Source organism: Papaver somniferum, unplaced genomic scaffold, assembly GCF_003573695.1.
Source record: "Papaver somniferum cultivar HN1 unplaced genomic scaffold, ASM357369v1 unplaced-scaffold_75, whole genome shotgun sequence".
Classification (NCBI taxonomy): domain Eukaryota; kingdom Viridiplantae; phylum Streptophyta; class Magnoliopsida; order Ranunculales; family Papaveraceae; genus Papaver; species Papaver somniferum.
This window is the reverse complement of record NW_020650415.1, coordinates 1522130-1542964: the sequence shown is the minus strand read 5'-3', so window position 1 is coordinate 1542964 and position 20835 is coordinate 1522130. Positions and strand designations below refer to the sequence as shown.

At 35.9% G+C, this 20835-nt stretch overlaps 1 protein-coding gene across 1 annotated transcript; it reads right to left on the bottom strand.

Moving 5' to 3' along the window:
- Positions 1 to 311: 311 nt before the first annotated feature.
- LOC113344261 (protein DETOXIFICATION 27-like) lies at positions 312 to 2785 on the bottom strand. The gene is made up of 8 exons (XM_026588269.1): positions 2490 to 2785; positions 1859 to 2400; positions 1668 to 1754; positions 1450 to 1506; positions 1103 to 1341; positions 894 to 1012; positions 669 to 755; positions 312 to 574 (listed from the first exon to the last, which is right to left on the bottom strand). The coding sequence occupies exons 1-8, from the start codon at positions 2757 to 2759 to the stop codon at positions 524 to 526; spliced, it is 1452 nt and encodes a 483-aa protein (XP_026444054.1). The 5' UTR covers positions 2760 to 2785; the 3' UTR covers positions 312 to 523.
- Positions 2786 to 20835: the final 18050 nt, after the last annotated feature.

Below are 20835 nucleotides of genomic sequence, written 5' to 3'. Positions count from 1 at the left end.
AAGAAGAAGCAGATTGGTACCGTTTTATATCATTTTTTTGTCAATAATTAAAAAAGAAAAAAAAAACGGACGGACGGACTGACGGACGGACGGATTTTGTTGGCCACAATGTCTGAAATTAAATGAGATGACTCCCGTTTTTTCATTTATTTTAGGGAATTAAGGTGCTATACAAATTTACACCATATATTTAAGTTTTTCGGTAATTTAATTTTAAAAATAATTAAGATTTGCAGTCTGAATTATCGATATTCCCTATCAACAAAAAGCTAATAAATTAATCAGGAAAATGCATCATCTGTAGTATCAGCTTCGAAATAAAAGATCAAAAACAATTCTCATTACATTCTAGTGAAATAAAAAAGAAAAAAAAAGTGGGAGAAGACGACACACGAATCATTTATGTAATGATGCTGCTGCTGCTGCTTACGAAAAGATCTTTTTATTGGAATTACAGTTACATGGACCTTAGCGGTAGCTAAGTGGCCTACCATCAGTTGTAACAATGTATAAGGTGATGCTTTTATGGTTTGCCAAATGAATTTGACATCATCCGCGAGCTCGCCTTTTGAGCCTTAAATTTAAGAAGAGATAAAATGTAAGATCAAATAGTAATTAAGAGAATGATATGGATCTAGAAATTGGGTAATTTTGAAGGGAGAGTTTACCTGCATATCCCAGTCACATCTAATGGTGATTATGATCAATATCAGCGTTTGAATAGCGGTACCACCTATCATTCCACTCCATATACCCTGTAAGTTCTCGTAGTTTAGTTTCATCAGTACTTCAATGTTCGTTAGAGAATAACGCTAACCACAAAATGAGACTTGCAATAACATTCACTGGTGTAGTTGGGCAAGTAAAGAGAAAGTATAGTGTGGAATACATACTCCAACACCAAGATGGAAAATCCATCCAAGGGTAGCTCCAAGGGGAAGCCCGATTATATAATAGCAGCCGATGTTAATGTAAGCTACGGAAGCTTGCCATCCCGAGCCAACGGCTACCCCTGAAAAATTGAGTTCAAAACATTAACTAGTAACATTAGCAACTGTATGTTAAATTCATTGCATAGAGGGGGTATAGAATGGATGTGTACCTGATAGAACAGGTTGAATGCTGTTCAGGAGAATGGCTAAGGCCAAGAGTAATGCAAGACTATCAACTGCTTGGAGGATGACATTGCTCGTGGTGAAAAGGGTTGCCAACTTATCATGAAAAATCATTATCAAGGTACAAAAAAATATCCCTATTATCAAAGATGTAGTTGCTGAAACTATGGAAGCAAATTTCGCAGCTTTTCCATTCCCCGTTCCAAGCTCGTTTGAAACCCTTACGCTGATGGATAAGCAGCATGAGACACAAATTAGAAGCATTTGGGACAGAATATGCTATATCTATTTACTAGAAAGAAGCCAATTCATCAAATTCGAAATGGTAAATTACCTTGTTGCTCCGAAAAAAGCAAGTGGAATCATCACCTCCCATGCATTTATACTCATACTGTGAACCATCAAATATAATCATTAAAAATCAAACTATGATACCGACTTCAGGTCAAAGATCGCACACTAAAAAGATGTTACATTGCATTTACATGCAATTGGAACTACTGTCCATGTCCAAATTAGAACTTAGAAGACAAGCCTAGGAAGAATACACACCAGATAGTAAGAGCTGAGACCGCAACCGTGGCATTGTCCAAGTTCCCAGTCATCAAAACCAGTACTTTGTAGTACCAGTTCTCCAAGCTGTACATTCCCATGAACCATCAAACTTAGCCAAAACAAAATTCAACAAAAAAATCTACCGGTAGGGAAAAAAAGTCAAAGAAAGAGAAAGATATCCAGTATACCATAACATGACGCCAGAAGCCACAGAGAGTTTGAAATACTCCCAAAGGCCAGTAAAGGCTTCTATAGAAAAACCAGTCCAAGTTTCAGGACAACCACCACAAGCAATGTAAGAATACAATCCCAAAACTATAATCCCCCATGAGAAATTCAACGTAGCAGCAGCTCCACGAACACCAAAACCAAGTTTGAAGATGACTAACCAGCTAAGGAAAATATGAACCAGTAGGGCACCCAAACTTACCCAAGCAACTATAGGTGTCTTAAGTTGGCACTGAAGAAATCTTTGTAAAGGAAATAGCAAGGCAAGGACAAAAGGAAGTGGGATCAACCAGGTTGTCACTAATCCTGATACCTCAGCTATATCATCTGGTTGTCCCAAGAACTTAAGAATTGGATCAGTGAATATGTAAAGTGGTAGAAGTAAAATTGAAAAGATATTCAAAACAACCCATGAACGCTGCAAGTAAATTCCTAGCATATGGTATTGTTTAGCTCCGTAAGCTTGACCGCATAATGTTTCTAACGCACTCGCCATTCCCAACTGAAAAACGACATAAAAAACAAAAGAAATACTAATTGGAAACCTAGAGTATAGGGAAGTAAGTAAAAGAGATGTAGAGTGTTACATACCAGTAAGCCGAAACTAAAACCAACGATAACCATAATGGAAATAGCAGTTCCAGCAAGCTCAAGGTTACCCAAATGACCAGCAAAAGCTTGGGTGATAACGAACGTAGAATAAGAAGCTAGACGACTAACAATAGCCGGGCCAGCAATATACCATAACTTCTTTGATTCAACCCAAACTCTAGTCGGTAAATCATCTCGTATTTCATTATGATGATTCAGGTGCAGTGTAGTCGCTGGTGATATATATTCTTCTAATAATGGAACGTTCATCGATTTCTCTCTTACTGCATCTCGAGTTTTGCGATCTTTCATTTTACTTGATCTAGTAGTTCTATTTCTTACCAATTTTGCTACTTTTATCTACTTTCTAAAAAAATAGGTTTGTTTGGTTTTCACAAATATTAAGAAAACTAATCATTGGAGTCACTTTTCCATGTTCTTTCCTAATCTATCCTTTGATCCCCACTCATTTGTTACTAGAGAAAGAGGAAAGAGAAGTGATCCCCTTTTTATATTAGGAGAGAAAATGGAATAGTATTTTATAGTCTTCATCTGTCATACTCGAAAGAACCCTTTACCGGTTATTCATATACTTAGCCCAAGCATTTACCTGATTCCAAGACTTATTGTTGAGATATTCTTAGGTCAGTAAAGGACAATAATAAATCATTAGTATATAAAGAACATATCCAAAAAGACCTGCGAAGAAACAACGGATGGTATGTCTTTTAAAAGAATACTAAATAACTTAGAAGGTGTAGTTCTCACATGTTTGCTACAAAATGTTCAAATCCCGCAGGAAGATCACTTTCTACCAAACCTCCCCGCCAAATTTTACTAGAATTCAAGTTGTGAATTGTTGTCTCAACTCAATTCAATCCAATTTTCTCCAAAATGAATGTTATTCCCAAGATTTGATTTGATTTTTGGAAAGGTAGGAACCTAACTGTTTGTCAAGTAAATTACAAGTTTTCCTTTTTACCACTGCTGGTAGCCATGAGTCATCAATAATAAAAAATGAGGGGTTGCCCGTGTATTAATTTGATACTTCGCTTGTTATACCTGGCTCTTTTCCCCAATGACGTGACACCATTCAAAACTCTAGCAATCCAAGAAACCATTTGGGGCAGCGGTGCTTCCTTGCTAAACCACTAACGTCGTGATAGGTTAGCGGGACAATTTTGGGGAAAAGATGTAGCGAATAAGAAGCATTTGAGGAAATAATATATCAAGAAAAGGTAGTGTGAAGTCACCCATAAGATCATAGAAAAACTCTAATCGAATTACTCCTTATGAATCACCAAGAAAAACCCCAGTTTTCAAATCTTGGGGTCCCAAAAATCCCAAATTTCATTTCAACAAAATTCTCTTTTAAGTCTCTGAATCAAACCAATTATTTTTTGTTCTTACAATCAAATGGCTGCTGCAGTACACAGTCTTTTCATAATCAAATGGCTGATTCCAAATATTCAATTAACAAACTTTCTAAACAGCTTAACTAATTACATCTTCCAAAATTAAACACATCCAAATGTTAATCACAAATATGGTTTGAGAATCAACATATTTGGGATTAAGATATGAAACAAAAGAAAAGGAGTGGTAGAAGAGGAAAAAGTTAAGGGAAGTAAACGATTTTTTTTAGTATAAACCTATATTTTCTTCTTTAATGCATAGTGCAAACGAGGGGGGTATAGAGATTATTTACATAATTAGGAAGAGTTCGACCCAATGTTGCAGGGACAACCCAAAAAAATGCCGTAACCGTGTCGGACACACGAACTGACACGACACGCGAGCGACACGCCACATCACGTGTCGCATAAAAATCGATACTAGACACTTTACGAATCGGACACCTCATAAATGATTAATTTTGGCTTGGAAAATCCAAATAAACTAAATATGAAGCTAATTTATTTATTTTTAGTCAAATCCAAGTATTATTCATGAAAATCTTTACCATTATTTCATTATTATTAATTTTATTTAATTAGCAATCAAGTATTTTACAAATAAAAACAATTATTTTATTGAGCAGATTATATATTGTAAAATCTCATTTTAATGGTGTACGTAATACATCTAACGTGTCCCCGTAATCCACTTTTCAGAGATTTGACGTGTCTCCATAATCGTATCGTGTCGTAACCGTGTCACGTGTCTGTTTCCATACAACATAGGTTGGACCCACATTTTCTGTACATAGCGTTATCATGGCTTGTGGTTATGAGGACATGCTAGAAAGGAATTTGTTTTATGTATTTTATTTTATTTTCAACAAATAACACCATAAATTTATTAAAATAATTGAGCATGACAATGTAACCCCTGACATGTTGGATAGGATCCACAGGGAGGTTTATATAACAAAAAATTAGTATTTAAATCAGGAATGTAGATTTTAAATAATAAGCAAAACAGTACTGAATTAAATTTAAAAAAAGAAAACAAAAAGGTAAGGTGATAAATATGACTCCTTTAAAATGAAAAAGGAAAATATCCAAAAAGATGCCAACATGCATGGGTGATAAGTCGGGACAGTGTTGTATGGTAACGGAAAGTGCATTGTGTGCGCCCATGCATGTCATGTAACGGGAAGACAAAAATCCCTTATAAAATAGAAATATTTTTAAGCATAAAATTATATTAATATTAAAATGTTATATATCCCAATTTAGCCGTCAAATTTGTGTAAATTGGGTAAATTCTTTATATGATCTAAAACCCAAATGATGTGACACCATCCAAAATCCTAGACCTATATAGCCACGAAATCATTTAGGGGAGCGGTGGTTCCTGGCTTAACAATCATGAACCATTAATCCCGCGACTGATAAAAGGGGGATAACATTGGGAAGATAAGGAAGAATAATTTTCTTCACTATTGTATCCATAAAGGGTAGTTCAGTTATTCTAGTTTAAGCTCATCTCGTTTAATGAATAGCGCAAACGAGTACGAGAGGGAGGTCCAAACTACTTTCCCAAACCGGCGGAACAGTTCTAATAAATTCTATCCTTCAAGGTTTTCCAACCTACCAAATGCAAGTGCTTTCTCTCCCTAAAAAAACACTAGATCAAATAGACTAAACTCAAAGAGACTTTTGGTGGAACAAAAAAAACCCCAAAAGAAATGGAGGTTTTATAAAGGTATGGATCAGTGTTTGCAAATCCATTTCTCAAGGGGGTCTAGGGATTAAGAATCCTCACCAATTTAACATATCCCTTCTTACGAAGCTTGCAAGTCGTCTCATTTCAGAACAAGATCAATTATGGGTTCAACTTCTTAAAGCGAAATATTTCCCAAAATCCCATCCTCTGGAATTCTCAAGGTCTTCGAAAGTATCTTGGATCTGAATTAACATAAAAAAGGGATTAGAACTTATTAAAGGTAATTTTGTTTGGCAAATAAAAAACGGAGCGTCTACGAAAATATGGGAAGATAAATGGGTGCCTAATACAAATACTATTCAGAAGCCCGTTAATATTCAAGAACCTATTCCTCAAAGGGTAAAATACTTGATGACTCCTGAAGATACTTGGGACCAAGACAAGCTCAATACATATTTTGATCCAGAGGTAAGAGCAAAGATTTTAGCCATTACACCAAAAACACAAGAACGGGACAAAATAAGATGGAAACATCATCCCTCAGAAGTATTCTCAGCTAAAATGTTTATAACTTTATCATAAACCAAAACCAAGAAGATAATAGCCTAAATACTTTTCCTTGGAAAAATCTATGGAAAATACAGGTTATTCCGAGAATCAAGTTATTTGTTTGGAAATTAGCACATAATAAGGACGTAAGCACAATATGTCCGATGTGCGACTCTCAAGATCAAGAATCAGAACAACACTACTTTCGGTTTTGTCCCTTTGCTAGGGATATCTGGTTTGGTCTGTCTCTAGAAATAGTGAATATTATAATTTTCGCAGACTCAATAATAAATTGAATACATGAGTGGATCATGGACCAAGATATCTACCAGTGGTCAGATAAAATCGCAACCATTTCTTGGTTTATTTGGAAGTACAGATGTTCGGTGGTTTTCGACAAAAACACCCCGAGCCCGAATCAACTCATAGAGCAAATCAATAAATTCCCGAACCATAATTCCCAAGGAATCAAACAAATATAAATGAATTGAATAATAAATTGAATACATGAGTGGATCATGGACCAAGATATCTACCAGTGGTCAGATAAAATCGCAACCATTTCTTGGTTAATTTGGAAGTATAGATGTTCGGTGGTTTTCGACAAAAACACCCCGAGCCCGAATCAACTCATAGAGCAAATCAATAAATTCCCGAACCATAATTCCCAAGGAATCAAACAAATACAAATGAAGAACAAAGGAAGAAATATCTCAAAGGAAAATTGGTCAAATTTAAAGACGGACTGGATCATATTTACTCATGCAGCTTTCCAAAAAGAAGATTCAACTATGGGGTACGCCTTTTTGCTTTACTCAGTAGATAGTGAATCTTTCGTTCATATTGCAGCGGGTTCGGAGTGGGCCTCCTCAGCTTTTCATGCAGAAGCAAAACCGTTGTTAAAATCCTCATCCTGGTTAAGAGAAAATATTTTATCCAGTGTTTCGATAGCGACGGACTACAAATATCTTGAGGATTTGATCAACAAGATCTGTAAAGATTCTCCTTGGGGAGCGGACACCACCATTCAGGAAACTATATCCATTCTTGAAAATCTTCCACAAGCCCAGGTAAAATATATAAACAGGAAATGCAACTATGCAGCGTATTATATAGCCAAAGAAGCTCGGTCAAAGCATCTTAGGCACATGTCTTCCAATATTCAACAAAAAGTTTCAAAATCCAGTGTTATTCCCAATGTTTTTGCCAAAAATGAGATTTTAAATCTCTTGTACTCTATTATTTAATTAATTAATCTCGTTTTTTCATCAACAAAAAAGTACGATAGGGAGGTTATATCTGTAATTATGAAGGATTGGACCCTGCATTTTCTTTACATAGCCTTAACTAGAGCTTGTTGTTGGAGAGGGCATTTTGGAAAATAATTTGTTTTCTTATATCTTTTTTATTTAAAAATTAACATAATTGAATTTTATTAAGATAACTGAGTTGCATATCCAACATATGCCAAATATGGAGGATGGGATCCATAAGAAAATTTATATTATAAAAAATTAATATTTAAGCAAAGAATGTACTATTTTAAGATAAAATGTGAACGGATTATGAAATTATGAGTAATATTTCTTTAAAATTAAAAAAGAAAAAAGCGAAAAGGACGTCAACACAATAAAAAAAAATCGGCTGAATATACAATTTGGAAAATGGGGTGAATCACATCATCCATGGACCATATAAATCAACGAATCAAAACCAAAAATATAATAAATAACGTGATCATCTCTTATTTATAAAAACCGATCAATACGTATGTAAGAAAAGTACAAAGTTGTAGCTTTGTAGGGTACATAAGGAATATTATTAATATATTCGAGAACTAAACTGCGTTGGCTTCGGGATATGTCATGTTCTTACCGAAGCCAATGCATGCCATGTGATAAAAAAAAATTTATAGTAAAATAAAATATTTTTATGAAAAAAATTATATCAACAACTTCAAAATAATATATATATATATATATATGTGTATATAGAGCCATTAAAGTTTTGTAATCTGGGAAAACTCTTTGAACTATCTAAATAACATGTACATACACATCTATCTAGTTTTTATTGATGATTTAAAAGTTTTGGGGATTTCAGTTTTCTCTTTAACAATAGCACCACCACTTGCTCTTGTGCGAGTCCTAAAGCGATAAGTTCTTACCAAAATATTGCCAAAAAGACGTCAAGTTTTAGGTTATTTTACCTTTACTTTTGGGTATCCCAATAGAAATTTAGATTTGTGCATACATATTTTTCTTTATAAATGTTTGTTATTCCCAATATTTGAATTGATTTGTGGCATGCTTTTTGTTTTTTTAGTCGAAAAGGAATTGATTTGTTGAATGGTATGACCTTAACCATGAGTCAACTAGTTTGCGAGTTTTCCTTTTACTATTGATCTGACCATATCCAAAAAGAAGGACTGGGGGTTTAATATGTGATTCTTTATTTTGCTTGTTATCCCCCACCTTGATAATCCAAAAACAGGGGCGATGGTCTACTAGTGCTAGAGTTAATTGGCTTGTTATTCCCCATCTTGTCCCCAGATTTTTCTACTGCAGCATGGCGCCATTTAAACCTTAGAATTATGAAGTCATGAACCCGTTTGGGATAGCGGTAGGTGATGATTGTACATGGTGGGTCCCAAATAAATCACAATGGTGTAAGTAGAGAAATGTTTTCTATAATTAGAAAAAGTTGGACCTTTAAATTTTTTATAGATAGGAAAAAAGCAGGACTTATTGTTGGAAAGGACACCTTGAATAAGAAAGTAACTTTTATTAATTTTGAAACAACATTTTAGAAATTTATTAAATTCACCAGTTTACACGCCCAGCCGGATGCTGGACATGTTGGATAAGACCCCTAAGACATTATTTATATCAATAGAAATTTAATATTCGAAGTAGGATATGTAGAATTTTAAAACTAAAAGTTAAAGCGATACGAAATTAAAACAATATTATAGTGATAAATAAGATTCCTGTAAAAGAAAAAGAAAGTCAAAACAATGCCAACAATCTACAAAAAGGAAAGCCGACTGAAAATATCACTAGGAAAAGAAGTGATGTCAAATCAACTGAGCCATATAAATCAACAAATCAATACCAAAATTATAATAAATAACAAGATTAGCTCATATTTATAGAAACTCAATCTATAAGGTGTACAGTTGTAGGGTCCATAAGGATGTGTTGATGGTGGTTTTTAGCTTAGGGTTAAAATCGTAAAATCTTACATCTGACATGACGTCACTAGAACCACTAGCGCATTTATTGAATCATTCAACACGCCTACGTAAAAATTACCGAGGTACCTTTTCTTTTTACATATATGTGTGTCATGTTCCATGGTAGAACCCTTAGTATTGACCGATATCACCTTCGTACACCAAACCCTAAATTCTTACACCACCATGCCAATGGAAAATCATGCCAGCCACGTCTCCGCGCCAAGGCATGCCAATCATGCCAGCCGAACCACTGTGCCAATGACAAACCATGCCAGCCACATCTCTGGGCCAAGTCAGCCACGTCTCCGCGCCAAAGCATGCCAACCATGCCATCCGCGCCACCGTGCCGATGGCAAGCGGTGCCAGCCACATCTCCGTGCCAAGGCATGTCAACCATGCCAGCCGCACCACAGTGCCAATGGCAAACCATGCCCGCCACGTCTCTGCGCCAAGGCATGCCAACCATGCCAGCCGCACCACAGTGCCAATGGAAAACCATGCCCGCCACGTCTCCGCGCAAAGGCATGCCAACCATGCCAGTCACGTCTCCGCGCCAAAGCATTCCAACCATGCCAGCCGCGCCACCGTGCCAATGGCAAACGATGCCATCCACGTCTCTGCGCCAAGGCATGCCAACCATGCCACCCGCGTCACCGTGACAATGGAAAACCATGCCAGCCACGATTTCATGCCAAAGCCATGTCGGCCTCGCTACATGCCGCTGGCTGCCAAAACGAAGGATTGTAACAATCAACGAACACCCTTCCATTTCAGATGCAGATCTTAGCCGTCCAAGGTCGCCAGCCAACACATGGTAACCTTAGGCCCAACGCCAAAATCCTAGTTTTGTCCATTCCTAAACCGCGCCAAGGCATGCCGACCATGCCACATGTGCCAATGGCATGCCGTTCCAGCCACCTTGCCGCGCCTAAACCTTTCCATGCCCACCTTCCCTTTACGGATGCCAAAACGAAGGTGTGCGACAATCAACGGAAACCCTTCCATCTTAGATGCAAATCTTAGCCGTCCAAGGTCGCCATCCAACGCATCATAACCTTTGGCCCAGTGCCAAAACCGCGCCTAGGCATGCCGACCATGCCACATGTGACAATGGCATGCCGTTCCATCCACCTTTCCGCGCCTAAACCATACCATGTCGGCCTTCCTTTTATGGCTGCCAAAACGAAGGCGTGTGGCAATCAACGGACACCCTTCCATTTTAGATGCAAATCTTAGCCGTCCAAGGTCACCAACCAACGCACGGTAACCTTTGGCCCAACGCCCACGCCTAAAGTGCGCCAAGGCATGCCGACCATGCCACATGTGCCAATAGCATGCCGTGTCAGCCACCTTGCCGCGCCTAAACCATACCATGTCGTCCTTCCCCTCACGGCTGCCAAAACGAAGGCGTGCGACAATCAACAGCCACCCTTCCATCTTAGATGCAAATCTTATCCGTCCAAGGTCACCAACCAACACATCATAACCTTTGGCCCAGTGCCAAAACCCTAGTTTTGGCCACACCTAAACTGCGCCAAGGCATGCCGACCATGCCACATGTGCCAATGGCATGCCGTGCCATCCACCTTGAAAACCAAATCCCTTGACTTTTTTGGCTTGTTGTTGCCTTAATTAAATCTTTCACTCATTAAGAAATTAGATTACATTAAGATATAAAATCACCGAAAAATGCTATAAAAACAATTCAGTTGAAAATAAAAACTAAAACCACGCCCATACTAGTTACAGCTGGCATGCTCTTCTTAACTCCAATCCTTAAAAAAGGATTAAATCTCTCGATATTTTCTTTCAAAACTTCATAAGCAAGATTCTTCTTTATGGAAATACAAGTATTGCAACGGAGCGAGTATCCTGAAATTAAATAACTAATAAATTAGTATATTACTAGCTATCTAGTAACATGTTTTTTATTAATCAAATAACTATAACCACATATAGAAATATTCACTAGTTCTTTTAACTTTAATCTAGATATTTTTCAGTTAACCAACAACATATGGTTAATAAATGTTTTCACTGTTATTTTAATTACTTTTGATGTATTTGTATGTTATCAATTCTGGCGTTTTTGTTCTCAGTGTACAGTGTATAAAAGAAATAATAATTAAAGTAAGGCATGTAGTTTTTGAAGTTAAGAGTTAAAATAGCATGGATCTAAAATAAAGTGAGGGTGACGAATAATATTTTTAGGATAAAAACCAAAAGGATGCCAACTCTCTATAAAAAAAAAATCGGCTGAAAATACGAGGAGATATCATATCAACTGGACCATTGGTTAATGGATCAAATCCAAAAGTATAATAAATAAAATTATTGTCTCTTATTTATAGGAACTCAATCCATTATCAAATGTAGTATATCCAAAAATGGAGCGGAGTTGTACAGTCCACAAGTAGTATACAAGTTTTTATTTTAAGTAATGCTCTGCTGATCGCCATGGAACATAGGTCACTAGTAATCCATAAATATGGATCAGAGACACTACACGAAATCAAGGAATTTGTAACGTTGAAAAAACGTTAGTACCTATACATTATAATGTCAAAAAAACGTTGGAAATGTATCGTTATTATTGCTGTTACAATAATTTTTCAACGGTTTATTTTGTTACAATAAAATTTTATTAAATAACAGTTTCAACCGTTTGAATAAATACACCAACAATTATCTAGTCAGCACAAGATTTATTTGATGTCATTTTGTTGTAACGGATAGTCGTTATTGTGTATGTCGTAATGGTTAGACTGTAAAAATTCGATGTAAGAGTTACTGTAACAGAGATTTTGTGTGTAACGGTTGACTTATTGCCACCTGTCCTTTCCTTGTATCAGCTACAACAACGATATTAATCGTTGTTTTACTTGACTGTAACAGATAGTATTTAACAGTTATTGTAACGATTCACTACCGTGACAGATCAGTGTAACGACTGTCGTACGACACATGTCAATTAGCTGTAACATGTAATGTAACGGCTTCAAACGTTGATGGTTGATTGTAACATTTTGGATATAACAGCTTGCTGTAACGAATCAATTCGTAACAGCTGAATGTAACGTATCGCTTGTAACATATAGACTAACGGCTTTAAGCGTTGACAATTCAATTTAACAGTAATGAATTTTCCAATTGTGCTAATTACTAACAGATATTATAACGTTTTGATTCGACGTTGGTAAAAAAAAGTTTTCAAAAAAAAACAACGTTTTTTTATTGTTATAAATAAGCTCCCATAATTGGACCCTGCAATGCAATGCAATCCATTTCTGAAGCTACAATACAATTATTTTTTGAAGCTGCATTGCAATTCATTTCTGAATCTGCAATACTGAATCTGAAACCCTTATTAATTCAATCTCATTCCGCAGTACATACATTCTCATTCTAGTAGCACAAGGAATTCATTCATTTAATTATTCTGGAATTCAATCTCATTACAATATATATATATATATATATATTCTCATTCTAGCAGCATAAGGAATTTATTCATTCAATTATTCTGGAATACATACTCACCAATCATTCACATATGTAAAGTATATACCAGTATCATCTTTACATTGGAAGAACTGCTTAAGCCCAAAAAATACATAGTTCTCTATATGGTTATAATCAAATGAGAAGGGTAGTGTTTTACAGCAGTTTCTAAATATAAGCAAGTGTTGTTCTGCATTACATATACCCTGGCTGAAAAAATTTGTTATGCGCGCGCCAAAAAAAGTTGTCCATTGACATCATAGTAGCCTTAACCAGCTCTTGCCATCAATTCTAGTATCCTGACAAAACAATAAACGAAACAGAAACCAAAATTAGAAACAGATCTCATAGGAGAGAAAGATTCATTCAGTAATTTGGGCATTTGGTTTTACATGATTCTATAAATAATAAAATTAGTGACAATCAAATTGGAAACAATGTTCACAGGAGAGATAAATAATCATTCAGTTACATGTGCATTGTCATTCTGGATTTCATACATTTTCATTGTTGAACACCATCCAATAATAATAATTTGAACATTGACAACCTAAGTATCAAAAGTTTATATTTATTTGACTGAATTGTAACTGACAATTCACATACACGGTTCATATGAAAAAGTATGAAAAGTTGTAGTAAGAGTTTACTCACCATAAGAATTAGAGACGAGAATGTGTTACTTCTCAATTGTCCTACTTCCACAGCTTCGCAGGACCAACACTGTTTCATATCTTCCAACTTGTCTACATGTCCAGGTATTCTTGCACATCAACAGTTCTAATTATATTTCTCTATCAATGTCCTGCAACGCAAATACAAGGGAAGGGATAAACTTAATTCAAGAATCTTGATCTTGGTTAAAAGTTAATCCCTCGCTTGTATATCTTTGCAATGCCAACATGGTCTCACTTGTTTATCATTTGTCCAGCTTCAGGTGTTTGCATCAATGAATCCTCAAAAATCAAAGAGAATGGTAGTATGAACCAACCAAAATTTTCTTTAGAGGAGACCATGATAATGATAAGTAATGCACATAACTTTAGTGTGGTAAGAGTTTACTCACAAATGGAATTAAGTAGGTTGCTTTTTAGGCTTGCTGCATCATCAATCTCCATAAGGTAAGCATTATTTGTTCCAAGAGAAACAACGCATATGCATCGAGTATTCGGAAAATTAACAAGTAATATGTCTCTACAAATACTCGATGCGGTGAGTTGTTTCTTCTGCCCTAAAAATGAACATCTTGATCTTTTGTTGTTGTAAACCTAACCTGCAACCAAATTTTCATCGTTTGAAAGAGACCATAATAATGATAAGTAATGCATAAACTCTAATGTGTTAAGAGTTCGCTCACCAACTGGAATTAAATAGGTTACTTGTCAGGTTTGCGGCATCGATCTCAATAAGGTGAGCTTGATTTATGCCATCATAACCAACTCACCTACATCGGGTTCATGGAAAATTAAGATATACAATTAATATGTTTTCTTTATGAAAACTCGATGTGGTGAGTTGTTTGTTCTGGCATAAAAATGAATATCTTGTTCTTTCGTTGTTGTATACTTATCCTACAAGACATGTTCAAGAAGTCGGAATAAAATCATTTGAAGCAACTTCATTTATTCAATCTCTTGAATATCCTTGCAGGAACAGACAACAATGTCTTATCTTGTTCTTCATTTCAGATGGTACCGTGACACTAACACATCTCCAACTTCAAATCTACCGGTCAATGAGTCCTCAGAAAACAAAAAGAGAATGGTAATAAGTGAGTATTTCTGTCAGGATAAAATAATGACAAGGAAAACTAATTATCATAAGAGTTTAGTCACCAATGGAATTAGAGAGGAGAACGTATTAGTTGTCAGGTTAGCCGCATCGATCTCCTTCATTTACAGCAAACCTAACGACTAATACGTTTTCACTCTAAAAAATCTATGGTGGTAAGTTGCACCTATTGGCAGGAGTCATGTAAAACATATATTTAAAGAGGTCATAATAGGTAAGTAAACAAACCTGAGATAGAAAAGGAAACTTGCACCTTCGCATCAACATTGTCTCATATAACGGCCATGTAAGCACATTTCTAGGTTCATCACTGGTCCTGCAAGGCTACGTAAGTGGTGGAAAAAATACATTACAAGATATGCACTTGTTACCTATGAATTTTTCCCACACTTACACAGCTTCAGGTCGCATCAAAGAATCTTGGCAAAACAAAGGGAAGGGTATTAAGAATCAATCAATTTTCATCAAGGGAAAGAGACCTTAATAATAATAATTAATGCAAGAAACTCTAATGTGTAAAAAGTTGACTCACCAACTAGAATTAAAGAGGTTACTTGTCAGGTTTGCGGCATCAATCTCAATAAGGTGATCCTGAGTTGTGCCATAATAAACAACACACTTACACAGAGTTCACTGAAAATTAAGATACATGGTAATATGTTTTATCTACGTGAACTCTCTGTGGTGAGTTGTTTGTTCTGGCATAAAAATGAATATCTTGTTCTTTCGTTGTTGTATACCTATCCTACCAGACCTGTTCAAGAGCTTGAAATAAAATCACATGAAGGACTTCATTTATTCAAGATCTTGCATAGCCTTGCAGGAACAGCGAACAGTCTCATATCTTGTTCTTCACTTCAGGTGGTACTGCGACACTAACACATCTCCAACTGCGAAAATGTTATTAAGTTAAGTTGCATCTTTTGTCAGGAATCATATAAAAAACATACTTGAAGAGATCATAATAGTTAAAAAAACAAACCTTAAGGAAACCTGTAGCATCCTCATGTTCACTCACCAACTGGAATTAATGAGGTTACTTGTCTAGTTTGTCGCATCCATCTCTATAAGGGGATCATGATTTGTGCCAAAAGAAACAACCCACATGCACAGAGTCTTAAAAAAACTTGACAAGTAAATATATATGTTTTGTCTCCGAAAATTCTGTGCTTGGTGTTGTATCTTTAGGCATAAAAATGAATTTCCTGTGATTTTGTGGTTGTATGCCAATCCTGCAATTTATGTTCAACAACTTGGAATAAAATCGTTTATAGAAACTTCATTAATGAATAGATCATAATAGGTGACAAAACAAACCTGCGATTAAAAAGGAAACCTGCAGCAGCATCGTGTTCATGGGAATGGCTAGAATCTTAGACGAAGGATACAACTCATATCAATGTAGGTGTATCTTAATCCTGCAAGGCTCTCTAAGTGCAGGAATAAATTCATTTTGACAAAGTTGATCTAATAATGAATTTATTCAAACGCTTAAAGAGATTTGCAAAAACAATACTGTCCATGTAGGAAACGTAACAACAAACCGCATACATAACAAGAGGGAAATAGATTACAACCAAACAACCATAAATCTAGAGCAGCAATCTGATGAAAGAGATTACAGTTGAGTTGAATAAACCTTATTTGGGTTGTAATCTATAGAAAGAGATTAGAGCATCCAAGAGAAAAAAGAATGTAAAGCAGTAAATATCAGCTTATAAACAACAACAACAAGAAAAATCTATTGAAAGACATTAGTCATGGATGCTAAGCAGTAAACAGTATAGATGTTAAGAAGTAAACAACAACAAAAACAAATATCTTGTTAAAATCTATTGAAATTACAACCAGGAAAACCCTAATTTTAAAGGGAAAAGTACAAATGTAAAACATACCAATGAATCTATTAAACAAATTGAAACCCTAAAGGAAAAAAATAAACAATTTGATAAATATATTCGTAGCTAAAAGGAACAAATAAAACACCTTGAGATTGAATGAGATACAGTGAAAGATGCGAGGAAAGAGGTATCAGAGTTCTTCATCTCACTCTTTATAGTTGAATGAAGATGGGAAAAAGGTCATAGTTCTTCGTCTCACCCTTTTAATAAAATAGGAGGAAAGTTGAAATTATTGAGTCAGAGGAGGGAAATGAAATTTGAGAGGGAAATCAGATAGTGTTAGAGCATTTCTCGGTCGAACTCGCATGTGTTGTTATCTCAAGCATGTTTGTCAATGTTAGTGATCAAAACTATAAGTCTTGATTTCTAGTCTATTATAGGTAAGTCTCGGACTAGGATAGAAAGTGTAGTTCAGCTCAAGGACTTCATGGTGATTCATCATACAAGTATAAGAACTACTCAAGGAACCGGTGGAACTTCTCGACAAAAAGGTATGCGAAGACTTGAACTTATCTGTCACCCAAAAGTTTATCTACTTTATCTCCTACTCTTTGAGACAAGAAGTCGTATGCTATATATATAGACTTGGATTATACATGTACATTTGGTATTTCGAGTGGAGTATACCTCGCCTATCTATATCTCGAAATATGTGTTGGTAAGCTTTTCGCTTCGATCAAGTTTATCTTTACCATGTGACGAAAGTCATAATATATTTCAATCACTTTGAAAATTGCTTTGAAGAGAAATGGTGTAACAAGTATATAACGTCCTCTACGAATGTTTCAATGATTGAAATGCGAGTTTTGATTACATAACCAATGGTGGACATAAGCATTGTTGTGGAAACACATTTATATATAAGTCCTATTCCTTGAACCAAAGTTTGCGAACTTTGTTGATCAAAAGTACCGGAAGAATGGCGTGAGCCAAGTCCGCGAACTGCCGAAGTTCTCAAACCCGAGAATTTCTGCTGGAGTTGACAAACTACTTGCGTAAAGCTAAGTCCGCGAACTCAGTCCGCGAACCCAGTCCACGAACAGGCAAAGTTCTCATACCCGAGAATTTCTGCTGGAGTTTGTAAACTCTGCCCGGTAACTTAAGTCCGCGAACCTAGTCTGCGAACTTGAGAAAGTTATATATCTGAAGATGATTTCTGAACTTAAACTTAAAAAAGACTAAGGAATGCAGTTTGCAACCATGGGTATAAAAGTTCATGAACCGATTCAAGTGAATCAAATCATCTTTGCTTCAATTGTGTCTTGTGTATTACATGAGATTTCCTTGCAATTGAAAAAATCTCTAACTAGTTCATTTGGAGTCATTTGAACTAGTTATGGTGAAGAAGAACGTGGTTGATATGAAGTTCTCATATGGCTAACCTTTTGGTTAACTGTTGTTGAATCAACAAGTGCATACGTTTGGGTACGGTTAACAAACCTAGAAGCGTGCATTGTCAAGTGTGTATAACAAGCTAAGTTTTCGATCTAACGGTTGAGAAATATTATCTTGAATATAAATCAGGTTTTCATCTAACGGTGAATATTGAGTGATTTGTTACTAAGCTAACATTGATTGCAAATCCTGATTTGAAAGACTATTTAAAGGAGACATCTAGTATTCTGCATAACTAATCCCCACACCTTACGTGTGATACTAGTTTGCGTGCTAGAGTCGATTCTCCTTTAACCTTTGGTTTTCTTCTTCTAAAACCAGGTTAACGACTTAGAGACTTCATTGGGATTGTGAAGCCAGACCGATACTACTTTTATCATAGTTGTGTGATCTGATCTTGCATCTTTTATCGTATGAGTACAATCATATTGATTGGATTGAGATTGACATCTCCGATAGGCAAGATATAAAAATTAATCACAAACATTTTCGTCTCATTGTTTGTGATTCCGCAACATATTGTTTCGCTACCGTACAATTAAGATTGTTGTGAGCTGATTGATAACTCTAGGCTGTTCTTCGGGAATATAAGACTGGATTATCAATTGGTTCCTGTTCACCTTGATTATTATCAAATGACGGAAAAAAACCTTTAGGGTTTATCTGTGGGAGACCGATTGATCATTTGATAGACTTGTCTGTGGGAGACAGATTTGTTTATTGTCAAAGCCTGCGATTTTGGATCGTAGCAACTCTTAGTTGTAGATGAGATCATCTTGCTGGGATCAGAGGCGTAGGATCATAACTGTACCTTGGATCAGTGGGAGATTGATTGGGGTTCAACTACAGTCCAGTCCGAAGTTAGCTTGCAGTAGGCTAGTGTCTGTAGCGACTTAATACAGTGTGTGTTCAATCTGAACTAGGTCCCGGGGTTTTTCTGCATTTGCGGTTTCCTCGTTAACAAAATTTTTGGTGTCTGTTTTATTTCTATTTACGTATTATACTGTTTTATCTTTATAATTTAAATAATACAGGTTGTGTGTTAGATCATCAATTAGAGTAATCCAACCTTTGGTTGTTGATTGTCATTGATTGATCTTTGGATATTGGTCTTTGGTAGCATCCAAGTTATTCCTTGTGTTTGATTAAAGACTCGCTGATTTCTATTAGCTCGAGTAAATCAAAACAAGAGAGAGATATTAACTCCTTGAGATACTTTTACCTAGATTGAGTCTGATTTTCTAGTTGATTCTCTAGAAAGTATTTCGGAGTTAGTCCATACAGATTGCTAAAGAAATATTGGGTGGTTTTGTTAAACCCCCGCTTTTTTAATTGGTATCAGAGCAGGCAAACACGTTCAAGACCTCAAAAGTCTGTGTTTGTACCGATATGACTATATGGACCATAAAGTCTGAATTGACGCTTCACCATGTTTAAAAACCAACCGTAGAAAAAAGTATGATAAACTGGTTACTCTTCAAAAGGGGTTGGATGAACAAATCCGGATCAACTCTGGTCTTGTTGTAGAAATTGCAATTCTCAAGGATTTGATATCTGATAATAGTTCATTGGTAAATCTAAGAAACTCCAGTTGTTCCTCTTTAAATAATAGTCGTAAATCAGACAGTGATCAATGACTGTTTGTTGTGAAAACTTATATGACTAGGAACCACTCATACAAACTTCAAAATTTTGGCACGCATTGTTGTTGTGATTCTTTCAATCACCTTCACCAAGTTTGTATGTCGTTTCAAAAGAGTCTGAATGTTGTAAGTAATCTTTGTAAGAAAACTAAACAACTTTTTGATACTGTGAAAGGACATACAAAACTATCAGGAAACTCTAAACAGGGAAGTACCAATAGTATGGGTGCCTTTGCTTTAAGATCTACGTCTCCTTTTCAATGGTTTCTTGATAGTGGATGTAGTAGACATATGAAAGGCGATCTCACATGGTTTGTTTCGTATATTGACTATGAAGGAGATCCTGTAACGTTTGGAGATGGGAGTTGTTGCTACATCAGTAAGAAGGGAACGATCAAACTACCCTGTGTTCCACAAATTCATGATGTAGTATACGTAAAAGGTATGACTGCTAATCTTCTTTCTATTAGTCAAAATTGTGACAAAGGCCATCGATTTGTCTTCACTGCAAATGGATGTGACATTGTAGTCAAAACTGAGAAAGTAATTTTTCAAGAAATTCGTGGTAAAAACAAATGTTATCTACTTGATACTCAGTTTAGCAACCGTTGCAATTTGACTAAGGTGGAATCTACACATCTTTGGCATGAGCGTTTTGGTCACATCAATTATCGTCTTCTAACTAAGATCATTAACAAAGAACTTGTTATAGGCATTCCCAAAAACAATCCAAAGATTGAAGGTGTGTGTGGTGCCTGTCAAAAGGGTAAGCAAACGAAAGTTCACCACAAATCATCTCTATATATTCTCACTAAAGCTCCACTTGATTTAATTAATATGGATCTCTTAGGACCAATCAACAACCCACTGTTGCTGGTAAGAAGTATGCTTTAGTTATCGTAGATGATTCACTTGGGTTGCATTTCTATCTCATAAGAATGAAACTCTTGGTGAATTCAAGATTATTGTTAAAAGGATCCAGAACGAACAAGGTCGCAAACTAAAGAAAATTAGAAGCGATCGTGGAACTGAATTCAAAAACACTAGGGTATTTGAATTCTATGACGAACTGGGGATCATTCAACAATACTCACCACCTATCACTCCTCAAGCTAATGGAGTTGCTGAAAGAAAGAATAGGAATATTCAGGAAATGGCATGGGTAATGCTCCATAAAAAAACTTACCATTAAGGTTTTGGGGAGAAGCTATTTTTAC

Coding starts and splice junctions, on each gene's coding strand:
- LOC113344261 (XM_026588269.1), bottom strand. CDS start 2,759: ATGAACGTTCCATTATTAGAAGAATATATATCACCAGCGACTACACTG. Junction 1,755..1,858: donor GCTTCTGGCGTCATGTTATG/GTATACTGGATA, acceptor GGGAATGTACAG/CTTGGAGAACTGGTACTACA. Junction 1,342..1,449: donor GCTTTTTTCGGAGCAACAAG/GTAATTTACCAT, acceptor CTTATCCATCAG/CGTAAGGGTTTCAAACGAGC.